The sequence below is a fragment of the Mobula birostris genome, chromosome 5 (assembly GCF_030028105.1).
Source record: "Mobula birostris isolate sMobBir1 chromosome 5, sMobBir1.hap1, whole genome shotgun sequence".
Lineage (NCBI taxonomy): Eukaryota > Metazoa > Chordata > Chondrichthyes > Myliobatiformes > Myliobatidae > Mobula > Mobula birostris.
In genome coordinates this window covers 54,174,650-54,190,279 of record NC_092374.1, presented here as the reverse complement: position 1 = coordinate 54,190,279, position 15,630 = coordinate 54,174,650, and the positions used below count along the sequence as shown (strand labels likewise).

The following is a 15,630-nucleotide window of genomic DNA, read 5'->3' as shown; positions in this document are numbered from 1 at the left end:
ATGGGAAAACAAAGACAATTGGCTGGTCTGCTCCCGTTGTCCTTGATTCATTTGAATTCAAAAATTTGTAGACTGTAGTTCCTTCTGGCCAACACCCCTCAAGTTCTCATGATCTTTCTCCTCTCTCCTTAACCCTATTGCCTTTAGTTCTTGATTCCCTAGTTCTGGGAAAAAGACTTGAGTGCAATCTCCCTATCAATACCCCACAATTTAAAGTATTTCTGTCTTGTCATCGCTTAGCCTACCTTGCTCCGGAAATGCTTGTGAATCTTCTATGCACTTTCTCCATGCAGTCTTATCCTTCTTATAGAATGGCAACCAAAACTGCATGTAATACCTATCTGCAGTCTAATCTGTGGTTTGTAAATTTGCAACATACTGTCCGAAATTTTGTATTTTATCCCCCAATTGATGAAGGCAAGCATGCCATATGTCTGTTTTTCCATCCTATACACCAGTGTTGCCACTTCAGGGAACTACAGGCTTGAAAACAGAAAGTCTGTCCGTTCATCAACATTTCTTTTACGCTATGTGTTCTCAGCCCATTTACCTTCCCAGAATGCATTACCTCACACTAGTCAGGATTAAGTGTCATCTACCAATGCTGTGTCCAACTTTCGATCTGATCTGTATTCTGCTATAGCCTTCAACAATCTTCTGTGCTAACATCAAATTTTGTTTCATCTGCAAACTTGTTGATCAGGTACAAGTTTTTGTGCCAAGCAATAAATGTGCTCTCTGAAAAACTCTTGGATGCACGTAACAAAGCCCCTTGCACAAAGGCAATCCCAGTCAAAATTGGAAAAGTTAAAATTTCCACTGCTCTAACCATATCACTCTCGCACCTTTCTGCAATTTGCTTAATATTTGTTCATCTAATTCCTGCAGTCTATTGGGAGACTTGTAGTATACTCAGCAAAGTGATTGCTGTATTATCCCAAAGTTTGACCCGTCTGGCCTCAATGGACAATCATTCCCACATATCCTGTCTAAATTCTGCTGATAATGTTCCCTTTCAGTGATCCAGCATTACCCCTTCCAACTTGCATCCCACTCTACTATTTTTGAAACTTTTATACTCCAGAACATTAAGCAGCCAGTACTGCACTTTGCTCAATTATGTTGCTATGGTTGCAATAGTATCATAATTCCAAATGCTGATTCACGTTTTAAGACATCTGACTTACCTGTGAGGCTCCATACACTAAAGTGAATACCGTCCATCTTGCCAGCCCTTCCATAACCCCTCTGTCTGCACTGCCTATTGAACTTACATGATTTATCCTCTACTTGTGCAAATCTCTGGCCGGTGATCATTCAGAGTGAAGAAGGAGCATTCAACATGCCACTGAGAACATGAGAGAGCATGTCTCCTGCATCAACTGTGTCAGAGACTGTTGATTCAATATTGAGCTCATTTGCCACCTCAGAACCCACAGAACTGGTGTAGAAGCAGATGGTCAGATAGTTGAGCCAGAGAGAAAGAAGAAATACAGTGCCAGGAAATTCACATATTAAAACTCATGCCAAATAAGATAACATATTTATGTCAATAATTGACAGCAGCCTCTTGTGTATTTTATAACTAGTGTTGTTTCTATTGGAGTCATTCACTCTGTTATTATTCTGATGGGACTTACAATAATTATAAGGAAGAAAGTAATGTTCATGCTCAATCTTGAGCCTATGGCACGTTAAATAGTTGTGTCAAGATGTTTGAGTGGAGTGTAAATTAACCTTGGTTCTGAATATTTTGTTTTTAATGTTGCTGTTGTCTTCCATTTTAGACGTGTTCTCAGACTGCTTGTTCTTCCATGTTCTTTTGCAGAGTCATCTTAATATGAATGTGTCAATTGCTTTGGAATGAAAGCATTTTTAACACTAACATACTAGTTCTATCATGGTACACTGTGTGTTGGAATATTTTTTTCTATATCTGAGAAGGATTGTCCTTTTATATTTAAGTTGAAACGTGGAAATGTCAAATTATGAAAATATTTCAGTTATAAAATAGGATGAGTAAAACAAGTTGAAAAATAACAAGCCTTTAAGTGGCTTCATGTTAACTTCATTAGCACATGAAAGAATCATTCACATGATCTACTCTACGCAATGATAGTGGATGATTAGTACAATCCAAGGTGACAGTGCACCAAACTTGTTAGGAACTTTGGAGGCCTCATTGATTATTGCCAAGCTGTGTCCATCGAAGTTACAACTAGGCATTGACTAAGTGACACAATCACAAACAACATAATCTCGCAGTCACCTGGTATTTTGAATGCAAATCATTTCTTACAAAGGCATTAAGAGTAAGTTGTAGATTTAGTAATTTAGTTACATTTTACTTATTGATACATTTCTGGAATTTTTCAAGGTTATAAGCTTGCTAAAGCAATCAAAGAACACTGTTAAACTAACCATCAGTTCGGATGATGTGAATTCAGAACAATCTGAGACGCTGCCTGCCATCACTTCTTCAGTAGATTTCAAAAGCATTCAGCCTTCTTCCATGCATGGTATTGCTGCCTCGCCTGATCTCGATTCCAGCAATAAAGGTAAGTAACAAATATGACTAATGTCCAAATATGATATATTAATGCTCTAATTGTCATCTGACCTCTTGGGCGTTCTTGATCTCCTTCCCTCATTCATCTGCCTTCAGCTATCTACAGTATATTTAAAAACTAGAATTCCCATTCTAATTTTGCCTCAGTATCATTTCTGTTTCTGGATGCTCTTTCAAATCTCTCTCTGTGATAAGCCCTGGATCAGCTGTGGTGTGTATTTAACCTCTACTCTCTACTGCCTGTTACACTGCTGGCTTTTAGGGCAGTAAAAAAGGTGCTTCATCTCTGTGTGTCAGTAGCTTGGTTTTCACTACTGTCAGTCATGCAAGTTCTGGATGAAGGCTCAGGAATATCGTTGCACTCAGATTTTCCATAACAGTTTTGTTTTACCAGTTAGGGTTGTTAGCCTTGAGCTGAACCCCCAAACCTGGAGGACCCGTCTTAGTCTGGCCTCTCCCCATTTACCTGTTTGACATGAGTGACCTTACCAACCAAGAGCCAAAGCATAAAGCCCTGACTCCAACCAACATAGTTCTCCAGGTCATTGAGGCACACAAACCTCCAAACCCTATGACAAGGATGTAGTCTTCTTGGAGGGGGGTGTATTTAATATTTCTCTTATTGAATAATATTGTAAATATCTTAATTGGATAAGCATTCTTTGCTTAAATAATTAATTATGGATTATCTGTAAAACTACGTGAATGGCATATGTCATTACACCACCACATCATGTGAGTGAGCGCCTCACCAAAGTAAGTAACAAATTAAGTAGACACTTTATCTCCAGCTCCCTTTTTTTTCCTGATTAGTTTGGAAATACAGAACATAACAGTGGCAACTAGTAAGTTTAAAAATAAACCTGAGATGACTACCTACCTGTAGAAGTACAGTGAGGTGTTTGAGTTCAAAAAAAGCACAGCATATTTTTCTTCAGAAAAGGGAGAGAGAAGTTTGAGTTTTAAAAACAGCACAAACAGCATGTTTCTTTGTAAGGGGACAAAGGAGATGAAGCTGAGCCAGGCCACACTTGGAGTATTCTCAACAGGTTTGGGCCCCGTATCGCAGAAAGAACATGTTGTCATTGGAGAGAGTCCAGGAAATGTTCACGAGGATGATTCTGGGAATGAAAGGGTTAACAAGAGCTTTTGGCAGCTTTGGGCCTGTACTCACTGGAATTTAGAAGAATGTGTGGTGATCTCATTGAAACCTACCGAATGTTGAAAGGACTAGATAAGGTGAATGTGGAGAGGAAGTTTCCTCTGGTGGGGGTATCCAGAACTAGAGGGCACAGCCTCAGAATTGAGGGGTGACCTATAAGAACTGAGAGGATTTTTTTTTTGCTAGACAGTAGTGATTTGTGTGGTGTAGGCCTAGTCCATGGGTATATTTGAAACAGAAGTTGATCTTTTCCTGTTCAGTCAGAGCATCAAAGGATATGGCGAGAAGGCAGGTGTATGGGTTTGATTGGGATCTGGGATCAGGGATCAGCCACAATGGAAGAGCAGAACAGACTCAATGGGCTGAATGGCCTTATTCTGCTCCTAAGTCTTATGATCTTATGGACAATCGAGTTTTAAAACAAAAAGACAGAAAATGGATAAAAATCACACATTCGTAAACATTACATATTGGGTGATAATAATCATAAATTAAAAAAATCAGAAATAGCTGGCTGCATTGGAAAGATAGACACATTCAGTTGCACAAGGGATAACTGAATTATGTGTACTGAACGAATTGAGTAATATGTTGAAGCAAAATGAAATAGCCAATGAGAAATGAGTACTAGTGTTACTGAGTGCAATAGGTAAAAAAAAACATATAGTTTATTTAGAAGTTTAACTGCTCTAGCCAAACCAGCCGAAGTGAGCTTTGCTGATATTGTGAACGTTTAGGAACGTTCAGAACCAAAATCATTGTTGATTGCAGAATGCCTGAGGTTTCATAACCTGAATCAAAAGAAAGGAAAGTCCATTTCAACTTACATGGCTGAACTGAAGAAATTGTCTGAGCCTTATCAGTTCAGTGATGGGGTTAATGATGCACTGAGAGATCATTCAGTTTGTGGAATCAAAGGCATTCAAAAAATGACTCCTAACCAAAGCACAAATCACGTTTAAAAGAGCAGTTGGAATCGCTTGTCAGAAACGTTAGTCAGAGACGCAATTGAGTTGCAGTCAGGAATGAAAGCGTGCATGAACAAAATTGCGATGCCTATATGGAAACCTGCCTAGCTGAACAAATTGTGTTCCCTTTGTGGCAGAGGCTTGCATACACCAGACCAAGGCAACACACAAAATGCTGGTGGAGAAACCCAGCAGGACATACAGCATCTATGGAAAAGAGTAAATATTTGACATTTCGGGCTGAGACCCATCATCAGGATTCACTAGACCAATGCAGGTTTAAAGGCAAAACTTGCAGAAAATGCAACAAAGTAGGATACACACAAAGAGCATTTCAGACAGAAAAAAATAAATGGACTGCATAGGAAGAGAGGAAAAAAAAGACATGTTGCAGTTTCAATAAGAGCACTAATGTACATGCTGTTAATAAAAATAGTCTGATAATGATGAGAGTGACACTGGACTGGTTGGCCTTGACATTTACTATGTGAAAACTAAAAAGAGAACAGAAATATCGTCTACACTAGAAGTGAACGGCAAATTAACTAAAATAAAATTGAAAACTAACTCAGCTGTTTCAGTCATTCTGCAAAATGATTTTTGAAATGCATTTCAAAGATACTGAACTGAAGCCTGTAAATATCCAACTAAGAACTTACACAGGAGAATAGATAATTCCTTTGGGAATGACATTCATCACAGTGAAGTACAACAGCCAAAAAGCCACATTGGGCTTGTATGTGGTAAAAACATTGCTAGCATTGTAGGGCTGTGAATGGTTGAGACTACTGTAACTTGATTGGAGATCCATCCACCATTTGCTTGCCACATCCCATGCAATAGAGTCAACTAAAAGCAAATTAAAGGTATTTGATGATGCCACAACAGTGTTAAAGGATGGCATTTGAAAACTCAAGAGATTCAGCAGGGAGCACTCATGGAGTGAAGTCGCTTCTGGCTTCGCTCCATTCCCGTTATCTTTTTTAACCTATGGTCTCCTTGATCTAATCAATTTTATCCACACCAGAAGATTTATTCTATCTTACTGATTTTTTTCTTAAATTGCAACTCTGGAATTTAAAGAAATGAGTACAAGATCCAAAGCCAAAGATGGGAAAGATTCTGACGGGAACAGAGGAAAAGAGAAAGGTGACTCTAAACAAACGGAGCTGTCTTATGAGGTTATGATGAAGTTTTTAAGAGGAAAAGTTCGAGGAACAACGGCAAAATTTATCTGAAAGTTTATCTGATAAATTTGAACAACAATGTTAAAGCCTTAATGAAGATTTAAAATCAATCATGGAATCTCTGAAATCCTTGGATTGTGAAGTCCAAGAACATCGAAGTAAAATCTCTGAACTGGATATTAAATCTCAGAAGACGGATTCAAAAGTCGAGAACTTAGAGCAGAATTTGGCTTCGACTATTAAACAACTGCAACATTTTAAATCCCAAGTCATCGATCTTGAAAATCGATCGAGAAGTCAAAACTTACGTATAATTGGTCTACCCGAGGATGTTGAGGATGGAGACCCTTCAATAATCTTTGCTCAACTTTTAAAGGATACGTTCAGTTCAGTTTTTCCCAACGAGCCTCCATTGCTCAACTGCGCCAGCCGTATACCGCGGTCAAAGTTGACATCGGCTGTATCCAAACCGAGACCAATTATTCTTCGTTTCCATTATGTTAATGTTAAAGAACAGCTTCTCCAGACTGCTCGTCGACAAGGGATGATCAAGTATTGCCAGCATTCCTTCAGGATAGTTCAAGATTACAGTCCCGAAGTGATGAAGGAGCGACTGACTTTTAAACCTCTGATGTCGGAATGTTATCAAAAAAATTTCAAACTGGCATTATTGTATCCTGCACGTCTCAGAATTTCTCTTCCTGATGGATCTTGTCGCGTCTTCCATTCCATAACCGCCGCTCAAAGCTTTTGGAGGATAACTACCCATCTGATGCGGACACCGCCCTTTAATTAATGTTCTGTGCTTTCAGTATCAGCTTTTTCCTCAGGTGTTTTTTTTTAAAAAGAATAAACCTACTACCATACGATGAAGGTTTTTCATAAGCTGAAGATTTTTGTTTTGTGCTTACTACTATAGTTATTACTTTACAATTTATATAATAGTTATTTCTTGTGAAGAACTTTACTTTCTTCCAGTTAATTTTTCCTTAACTTTTTGTTTTCCGATATTATTACTAACGATATGATCTGACGATCATTTTCAGTTATATGTTCTTTATTTTTGTTTCTGTACAATTAAAATGGCGATTTGTTTTTCTTTTTGTATAATCTCCTTTGTTCTTTTTGGGATGCCGTGTTCTTATGTTTCTTCTTCCCATAATCCCCTTTTTTTTTGGAAGCGATATTTTATTTACTCTCATTTATAATTAACTAATCATACATATTGATACTAACTTTTTCTTATTTATGTGTCTTAGTAATTATACTATGTAGATTGTTTTAGTATAGTGTTTAATTTTTTATATATATATCAGTTTCCGGGGGTCATCTATATAACATATATCTTTGGAGTTGCCTCCTGCAGAAATGGGGTTAGAGTTAGTATTAGCTAGTTCTTTCTTCAGCCCCTTCTGGATTAGTTCAGGGTTCTTGGGGATGGTGGGTGGGGCAGTCGTTTTCTTTTTTAATTTTTTCTATTGGGCTGATTTAGGACTACAAAGGTGTCTGCAGTGTCGGGATTTCCGGTTCCTCTCTGATCATGTATTCCTGTTCCGATTTCATGAGTTCACATTATGGTTAACCCTTTACTCACCGAAGAGTTAATCTTAAATTATGGATCACATTATGAATTTTGTCTCTTGGAATACAAACAGTTTAAACCATCCAATAAAACGGAAAAAGATTTTCAAAGTATTCCAAAGACTGAATGCTCATATTATTTTTGCACAAGAAACTCATGTAAGGAAAGAGGATAATCAACGCTTCTTTAAGTTGTGGAAGGAAAAACAATACCACTCAAACTCCCAAGCCAAAATTAAAGGCGTTTCAATTTTTATAGATCCCTCAATTACATTTATTCATCAGGACATTATCTCAGATCCTAATGGCAGATTTTTGTTAATCACTGGGTTACTTTTTAATAAAAAAGTTGCGATGGTTAATGTTCATGCTCCGAATGTGGATTATCCTGAATTTTTTAAACACATATTCACTTCCTTTCCTAACTTAAACGAGTATATGTTGATAATGGCTGGTGACTTTAATTTATGTTTGAATCTCATGTTGGACAGATCCATAGGTAGTCCGGCTTTACCGAATAAGTCGGCTACTCCTATTAACTCTTTTTTGTTTGACTCTGGGATTTCAGAAATTTGGAGATTTCTACACCCAAACGATAAAGAATTCTCATTCTTTTCACATGTTCATTGTTCTTATTCTCGAATTGACTATTTTTTTTATTGACCCTCGATTAATCCCATCTGTAATTGATTGTAATTTTGACATTATCGCCATTTCAGAACATGCTCCAATGAAACTTCCTATCAAGTTAATGGATACTTCTTGTACTAATAGACAATGGCGATTCAACCCTATTTTGCTTCAAGACTTGGACTTTTGTCAAGTTTATAAAGGAACAGATTGATTTCTTCTTTTCAATTAACACTATGGAAGAAATTTCCAATGGAACAGTTTGGGACGCTTTTAAAGCTTATATCCGTGGTCAGATTATTTCCTATTCGGCTGGTTTGAAAAAACATACTAAGAATGAAATACTCTTGTTGGTTGATAAAATTAAAGAAATTGATTAAAAAAAATGCTATTTCTCCCAGTAAGGAGCTGTACAAACACAGAGTTGAACTTCAATTGGAACATAGCTTATTATTAACATCCTCGATTGAAAATCAATTAATGAGAACTAGAAGTGATTTTTATATTCATAGTGATAAATAGGGTAAATTATTAGCTAATCAATTGAAATTTGTTTTGGTTAAACGTCAAATTACCAAGATTCGCAAACACGATGATACTTTGACAGTTGATCATGTTGGGATAAACAAAACCTTTCAAGAATTTTATACCTCTTTATATCACTCTGATTTTCCTCATGATTTTATTACCATGCATGACTTTTTAAGTAAACTGAATTTTCCGAAATTATCACCCGAAGATTGCTTATCATTAGAAACTCCTATTACAGAGGAAGAAATAATAACTGCAATCTCATCATTGAATTCTGGTAAAGCACCCAGTCCGGACGGGTTTACAGTGGAATTTTTAAAATTCTTTTCCTCTATTCTCTCTCCGTGGTTGTCTAGAATATTCAAAGAAGCAATCAGTTTAGGTAAATTACCAGAATCATTTTATGAAGCTTCTATTTCCTTAATTCTTAAAAAGAATAAAGATCCTACTGATTGTGCATCATATAGACTGATATCTCTTTTGAATGTAGATTCAAAAATTCTTTCAAAAATTTTAGCAACTAGGTTAGAGAAGGTATTACCTCAAATTATATCTATGGATCAAACTGGATTTATTAAAAATCGTTATTTATCCTTTAATATTAGGAGGTTAATGAGTATTGTTTATACCCCTTCATTTATTACCCCGGAATGTATTATCTCATTAGATGCTGAGAAAGCCTTTGACAGAGTTGAATGGCCTTATTTATTTAGTGTGCTTGAGAAATTTAATTTTAGTTTGACATTTATATCTTGGATTAAATTGTTATACTATTCCCCAGTAGCTTTGGTTTGTACTAATAATCAAGGATCTCCCTTTTTTCGTCTTTTTTGTGGTACTAGGCAAGGATGCCCTCTTAGTCCTTTACTATTTAATATCGCCCTTGAACCTTTAGCAATTGCTATCCGTAACTCGCCCAATATTTTTGGTATTACCCGCGGAAACGAAATACATAAATTATCACTATATGCAGATGATTTGTTATTATATATCTCTAATCCGGAGAAGTCAATTCCTGCTATTCTAGCTTTGTTGGCTCAATTTAGTAATTTTTCTGGCTACAAATTGAATCTTAATAAGAGTGAATTATTTCCCCTAAATAAGCAGGTACCTATTTATGGATGTTTACCATTTAAATTGGTTACTGACTCATTTATATATTTAGGGATAATAATTATGAAAAAATATAAAGACTTATTTAAAGCTAATTTTTTACCTTTAATTGATCAGATTAAACTTTTGTTTACTAAATGGTCACCAATTTCTTTGTCTTTGATTGGTCGGATTAATGCTATTAAGATGATTATTTTGCCCAAATTTCTATATGTATTTCAATCGGTTCCAATTTTTATCCCCAAATCTTTTTTTGATAATGTTGATTCAAAAATTTCCTCATATATATGGCAGAACAAAAATCCTAGGCTAGGTAAAAGGTATTTACAGAAATCTAAAAAGGGGGGGGGGAGCTCGCCCTCCTGAATTTTAGATTTTATTATTGGGCAATTATTATTCGATACTTAAAATTTTGGGTACGAGATTTGGATCTGTCTTTAAATCCACATTGGGTAAATCTTGAATGTAATTCATTACAAGGGTCTTCTTTGGGTTCGGTTTTAGGAACTTGGCTTCCTTTTATTTCTTCTAAATTGTATAAACAGATGAATAATCCAATAGTTAAGCATACTTTACGTACATGGTTTCAATTCCAAAGATTTTTTGGGTTCAATCAATTTATTTTAGCATGTCCTATTATATCTAATTTCCTTTTTCAACCTTCCACTATGGATCAAGCTTACTTTGATTAGAAAACCAAAGGTATAGTACGTTTTCGTGATTTATTTTTGGATAATTGTTTCATGTCTTTTGATCAACTTTCTAATAAATATAACTTACCCAGATCTCACTTTTTTAGATACCTACAGATTAGAAACTTTAATTACTGCTTCTCCTAATTTTCCACACTCATATCCAATGGATGCTTTGGAAAAAATTTTAGATCTAAATCTTTCTCAGAAAAGTGTTGTAGCAATTATTTATAACATAATTATGAATTTATGAATTTATGTCCTGATGTTTCCAATAAAATTAAAGCTGATTGGGAAAGAAAGCTTAAGATTATTATACCGATTGAAAAATGGGAAAAAATTCTTCAATTGGTTAATTCATCCTCTTTCTGTGCTAAACATGTGTTGATACAGTTTAAAGTAGTGCACAGGGCTCCTATGTCCAAAGATAAACTATCTCGTTATTATTCTTATATTAATCCTATATGTGATAGATGTCATTCCGAGATAGCCTCTTTAACTCACATGTTTTGGTTATGTCCTTTGTTGGAAAAATATTGGAAAGATATTTTTGATATTATCTCAACGGTTTTGAATATAGACTTAGAACCTCATCCAATTACTGCTGTTTTTGGATTACCAATGATGACTCAAGTCATTTAACCTCTTCAGCACGCCGGATGATTGCATTTCTTACTTTAATGGCTAGAAGATCCATTTTGCTGAATTGGAAAGAGATTAACCCTGCTACTGTATTTCACTGGTTTTCACAAACTATGTTGTGTTTGAATTTGGAAAAAATTAGAAGTGTGGTTTATGACCCTTCCATTAAATTTGAAAAAACTTGGAGGCCATTTATTCAGCATTTTCATATGATGTAATTTGACCATTTCCAAACTTATTTTACTTCTCTGTACTGTTGGTTGAGAGGAACGGAGTCGTCGACACTAAGGTTTTCTTTTCTTCCATTTTCACGTTGTTAGAATTGCCCAAGTCTTTTTAGTTTAGTTGACTAATTCTGTTTAGTTCAGTTTTTTTGGGGGGTGGGGTTTGTTTTTTATCCTATTTTTTTTTCTTTTTCATGATTTTTCTCCAGTTTTTTTTTGTCCTGTATTATTCATCGTTATCCTACACGATCGGGAGTTTTGTCAATTTATACTACTTGGTTTTATAATTACTATTTTAAGTATAACAATGTATTTCCAACAATTTGTACTATTGCTATGTTTATATTTATGAAACTAATAAAAAGATTGAAAAAAGAAAGAAAGAAAACTCAAACATATCAAGGGTAAAATGGTGTGAAATGAAAATTCCATACGCAAGTATTACAAAGGCCACTTGGTTCCTTATACTATCCATGATAAAATAGCTACTGAGCTAGATCACATGGAGGCTGAAGGACTTCTTCAGCCATTTTTCTGGTGACCTGGGATAGATCACAGATCGAGCAGCTTGCCATGCACTGTTTGGGATGCCAACATGTCCAGGAGATGCCAAGAGTAGCACCTCTCCATCCGTAGCATGACCTGCATTACCCTGGCAGAGAATTCATGTTGGTTTTGCCAGACTATTCATGGATGTAAATTTCTTGGTAGTAGTACATGCAGCTATAAAGTGGCAAGGAGTGTCCCCATTAGCCTCCACTACAGCCTTGCACCTGTTTGTGTGTCGAGAAGCCTCTTCTCAAGGATTGTCACAGATATCACTTCATCTGTGACAATGGACCATAGTTTGTCATTCCTGAAAATGAGTCATCTAAGAAATATTACATCAGCATTGTTCAACCCAGCTGCAGATGGCTTTGCAGAAACGTTTGTCCAATGTCTAAAGAACACACTGTGAGCAGTGTCAGCCTAACATACAACACTGACAATGAATCAGAAGCTCTCCAATTTCCTCCTTGCATATCACAATGCGGTGCACTCCACGACCAACAACTTTCTAGCTATGCTCTTCCTGTGCCATCCCTTGTGCTCATGCATAGTTCTTCTCAAACCCAACTCTCAGAAGGAGTATGCAGGACTGTCAGCTGAGAGAAATTAAGGACTCCTAAAACAAGGAGGTTCAATGTTTCACTCCTGGACAAGCAGTCCTGGTGAGGGTCTTAAAGATTAAAGGCAAAACTGGACCACTTTCCTGTACAGTGGAGATTGCATCTAATGTCATCTGGAGATGACACATTAATCATTTGAGCAGTGTAGAGTAAATTGTTAGAGAAGAAAGGTGTCCAGAGCTGTCAGAACCACTTCCTGCAGTCGTAGAGTTAACTCCTTCAATGACCATAGAGGAGACCTTGGAACATGAAATTGTTTCACAAGTCTCACCTGCCAACCAGAGTGACCCCCCCTCCCACCCTGGTCAAGAAAGATTTTATCCCGCAAGAGTACTCCACTGTGTCAGCATAAACAATCACTCTAAAATAAAGTCCATAAAACCTTGCTTTGAATTCATACCCAACTGCTACAAGGCCCTATTCAGACCTAGTTTCAGCACAGTGACAGAAATGGGAGATGTTACAATACTGTTGCAAAAGCACTAGTGCTCCAGTGTATAGACTAAGGTCTAACTCAAATCAAGGATTTGAAGAACTTCTTTGCGTCTTATGAGTACAAGAGCAGATAACGAGCCAGAGGGCTGGAAAATTGCAAATGTCACTCCATTCTTCAAGGTGGGAGAGAGGCAGAAGAAAGGAAATTATCTGTTGGAATTCTTTGAAGAAATAGCAAGCAGGATAGACAAAGGAAAATCAGTTGATGTTGTGTACTTGGATTTTTCAGAAGGCCTTTGACAAGGTGCCAAGCGTGAGGCTGCTTAACAAGTTAAGAGCCCATGGTATTACAGGACAGATACCAGCATGGATAGAGCATTGGCTGATGGGCAGGAGGCAAAGAGTGCGAATAAAGGGAACCTTTTCTGTTTGGCTGCTGGTGTCTAATGGTGTTCTACAGGGGTCTGTGTTGGGACAGCTTTTTATGTTAGATATCAATGATTCGGATAGCAGAATTAATAACTTGGTGACTAAATTTGCAGATGATGCAGAGATAGGCGGAGGGGCAGGTAGTTTGAAGAAAGGCTACAAAAGGATTTGAACAGACAAGGAAAATGGGCAAAGAAGTGGCAGATGGAATATAGTGTTGGGAAGTGTATGGTCATGCACTTTCGTAGAAGAAATAAAAAGGTAGACTATTTTCTAAATGGAGCAAAAAGACAAAAATCTGAGCTGCAAAGGGACTTGGGAAACCTCATGCAGGATTCCCTAAAGGTTAACTTGCAGGTTGAATCGGTGATGAGGAAGACAAATGTGATGTTAGCATTCATTTTGAGAGGACTAGAATATAAAAGCAAGGATATAATGTTGAGGCTTTGTAAAGCACTGGTGAGGCCTCACTTGGAGTATTGTGAGCAGATTTGGGCCCATTATCTTAGAAAGGATTTTCTGACATTGGAGAGGATTCAAAGGAAATTCATGAAAGTAATGCTAGGATTGAAAGGCTTGTCATATGAGGAGTGTTTGACTCACTGCAATGCAGAAGAATGTGGGGTGACCTCATTGAAACCTATCGAATATTGAAAGGCCTCAACAGAGTGGATGTGGAGAGGATGTTTCCTGTGGTGGGGGAGCCTTAGAATTGAGGGGCGTCCTTTTAGAATGGAAATGAGGAGGAATTTCTTTAACCAGAGAGTGGTGAATCTGTGGAATTTGTTGTTACAGGCAGCTGTGGACACCAAGTCACTGGGTATGTTTAAGGTGGAGGTTGATAAATTTTTGATTAGTCAGAGTGTGAAGGGATACGGGGAGAAGGCAGGGGATTGGGACTGAGAGGGAAAATGGATCAGCTATGATGAAATGGCAGAGAAGACTGGATGGGCCAAATGGCCTAATTCTGCTCCTATATCTTGTGGTCTTATAAAAGAGTTTTGGAAATGTTATTGATATATCGAATTTGTTGTCTAAAACTTGTAAATATGTTGTTCCCACTGCACTTCAAGAATTTTTCAACCTGTTTCTCTTTGTATGGTGTTGTGTTTTCAAGTGAAAAAGTAAGAAGAATTACATTCTGTTTGTGTGCAGTGTAAGCTTTTTAAGTATCAATATTGCATAAGTAAAAATAGGATTTTGAACTGTAACCATCTCACTAGCATACATTTAATTGTATTTCTTATCTTACAAAAGAGACTTGTATAGACTTGTATACGATGTTTAATTGAAATGTAAATATTTACTGATGAATTTAATTCTTGTGTCTCAACTTTCCATCTGTTCTGATCATTTCATGCAATAAAAATAACATTTTTCTTTAAATTAATTCAAAGATCCAAGCAGATCCTCAACAACTGGTTCATCAACATTGGACATGGCTTCTTGTTCGATTATTCCCGGACGAGAAACAACCATTGAAATTTCCAAGGGACGCACTGGACTTGGACTTAGTATTGTTGGAGGAGCAGACACCTTACTGGTGAGTATGTTTGAAGAGAGTGTGCTTCAGTCTCGTAGCAGTATTCAATGTCTTCCTTTAAGTGCATATCATAAAGCTAAGTCTATCAACATAGTTTTGTACTTGTTGTGTTTGGGAAGAAAGGCAATAAAGCATGTTACTAATGATTAATTATTTGAAATTTATGCCATGCACACATAATTATAGAATATTCCATTTGTACCAATGTGTTATTTTAAGGTTGGTTTTATATGGTTTATCAGTTATGATCCGAAGGACAATTTCAAAAGTGAGATTGAGAAAACAACAAAATATAATGAAGATTAAAGGCTTAAAATAAAACGAATTGGGATGCTATCTTATTTGTTGTCTTTTGGTGTCATCCCCTTGGTACCATCTAAAGAGGATGATTGTGCATGGATGGAACATTGGAGTAGTGTATGACATGCTCTGTGTTCAGAGGATTCTCTGATACATTTTAGGATGCAGAGTATATTCCTAGCCTTTTATAGGAATAGTTGCACAAATAGAAGGCAGGGCTTTGAAAATGAAACTAGGAGCCTGACTGGTATGGATTTCTGTCAGGATTTTAACTGGAAAGTTGCTTGATTCACAAGCATAGTTTCTGGTACAGTAGAGAATTGCAGAGCAGGTCCGCTTCCATGTGGGCAATGCTACTGGGGTCAACTGATCTTATTGGGATGGTGAGGATCTGATACTGGCAAGATTTGATTCCTTACTCCAAGAAGGAGCATCTAAGTGGATGAGAATGCTCA

At 36.8% G+C, this 15,630-nt stretch overlaps 1 protein-coding gene across 9 annotated transcripts in view; it reads left to right on the top strand.

Moving 5' to 3' along the window:
• Positions 1-15,630, top strand: part of LOC140197688 (multiple PDZ domain protein) — a 224,302-nt gene that overhangs the window by 160,976 nt on the left and 47,696 nt on the right. For all 9 annotated transcript variants that reach the window (XM_072258019.1, XM_072258016.1, XM_072258015.1 and 6 more), the window contains 2 exons: positions 2,378-2,558; positions 14,730-14,875. In XM_072258019.1, the coding sequence (XP_072114120.1) occupies positions 2,378-2,558; positions 14,730-14,875 (327 nt within the window). The remainder of the gene's footprint in view (positions 1-2,377; positions 2,559-14,729; positions 14,876-15,630) is intronic.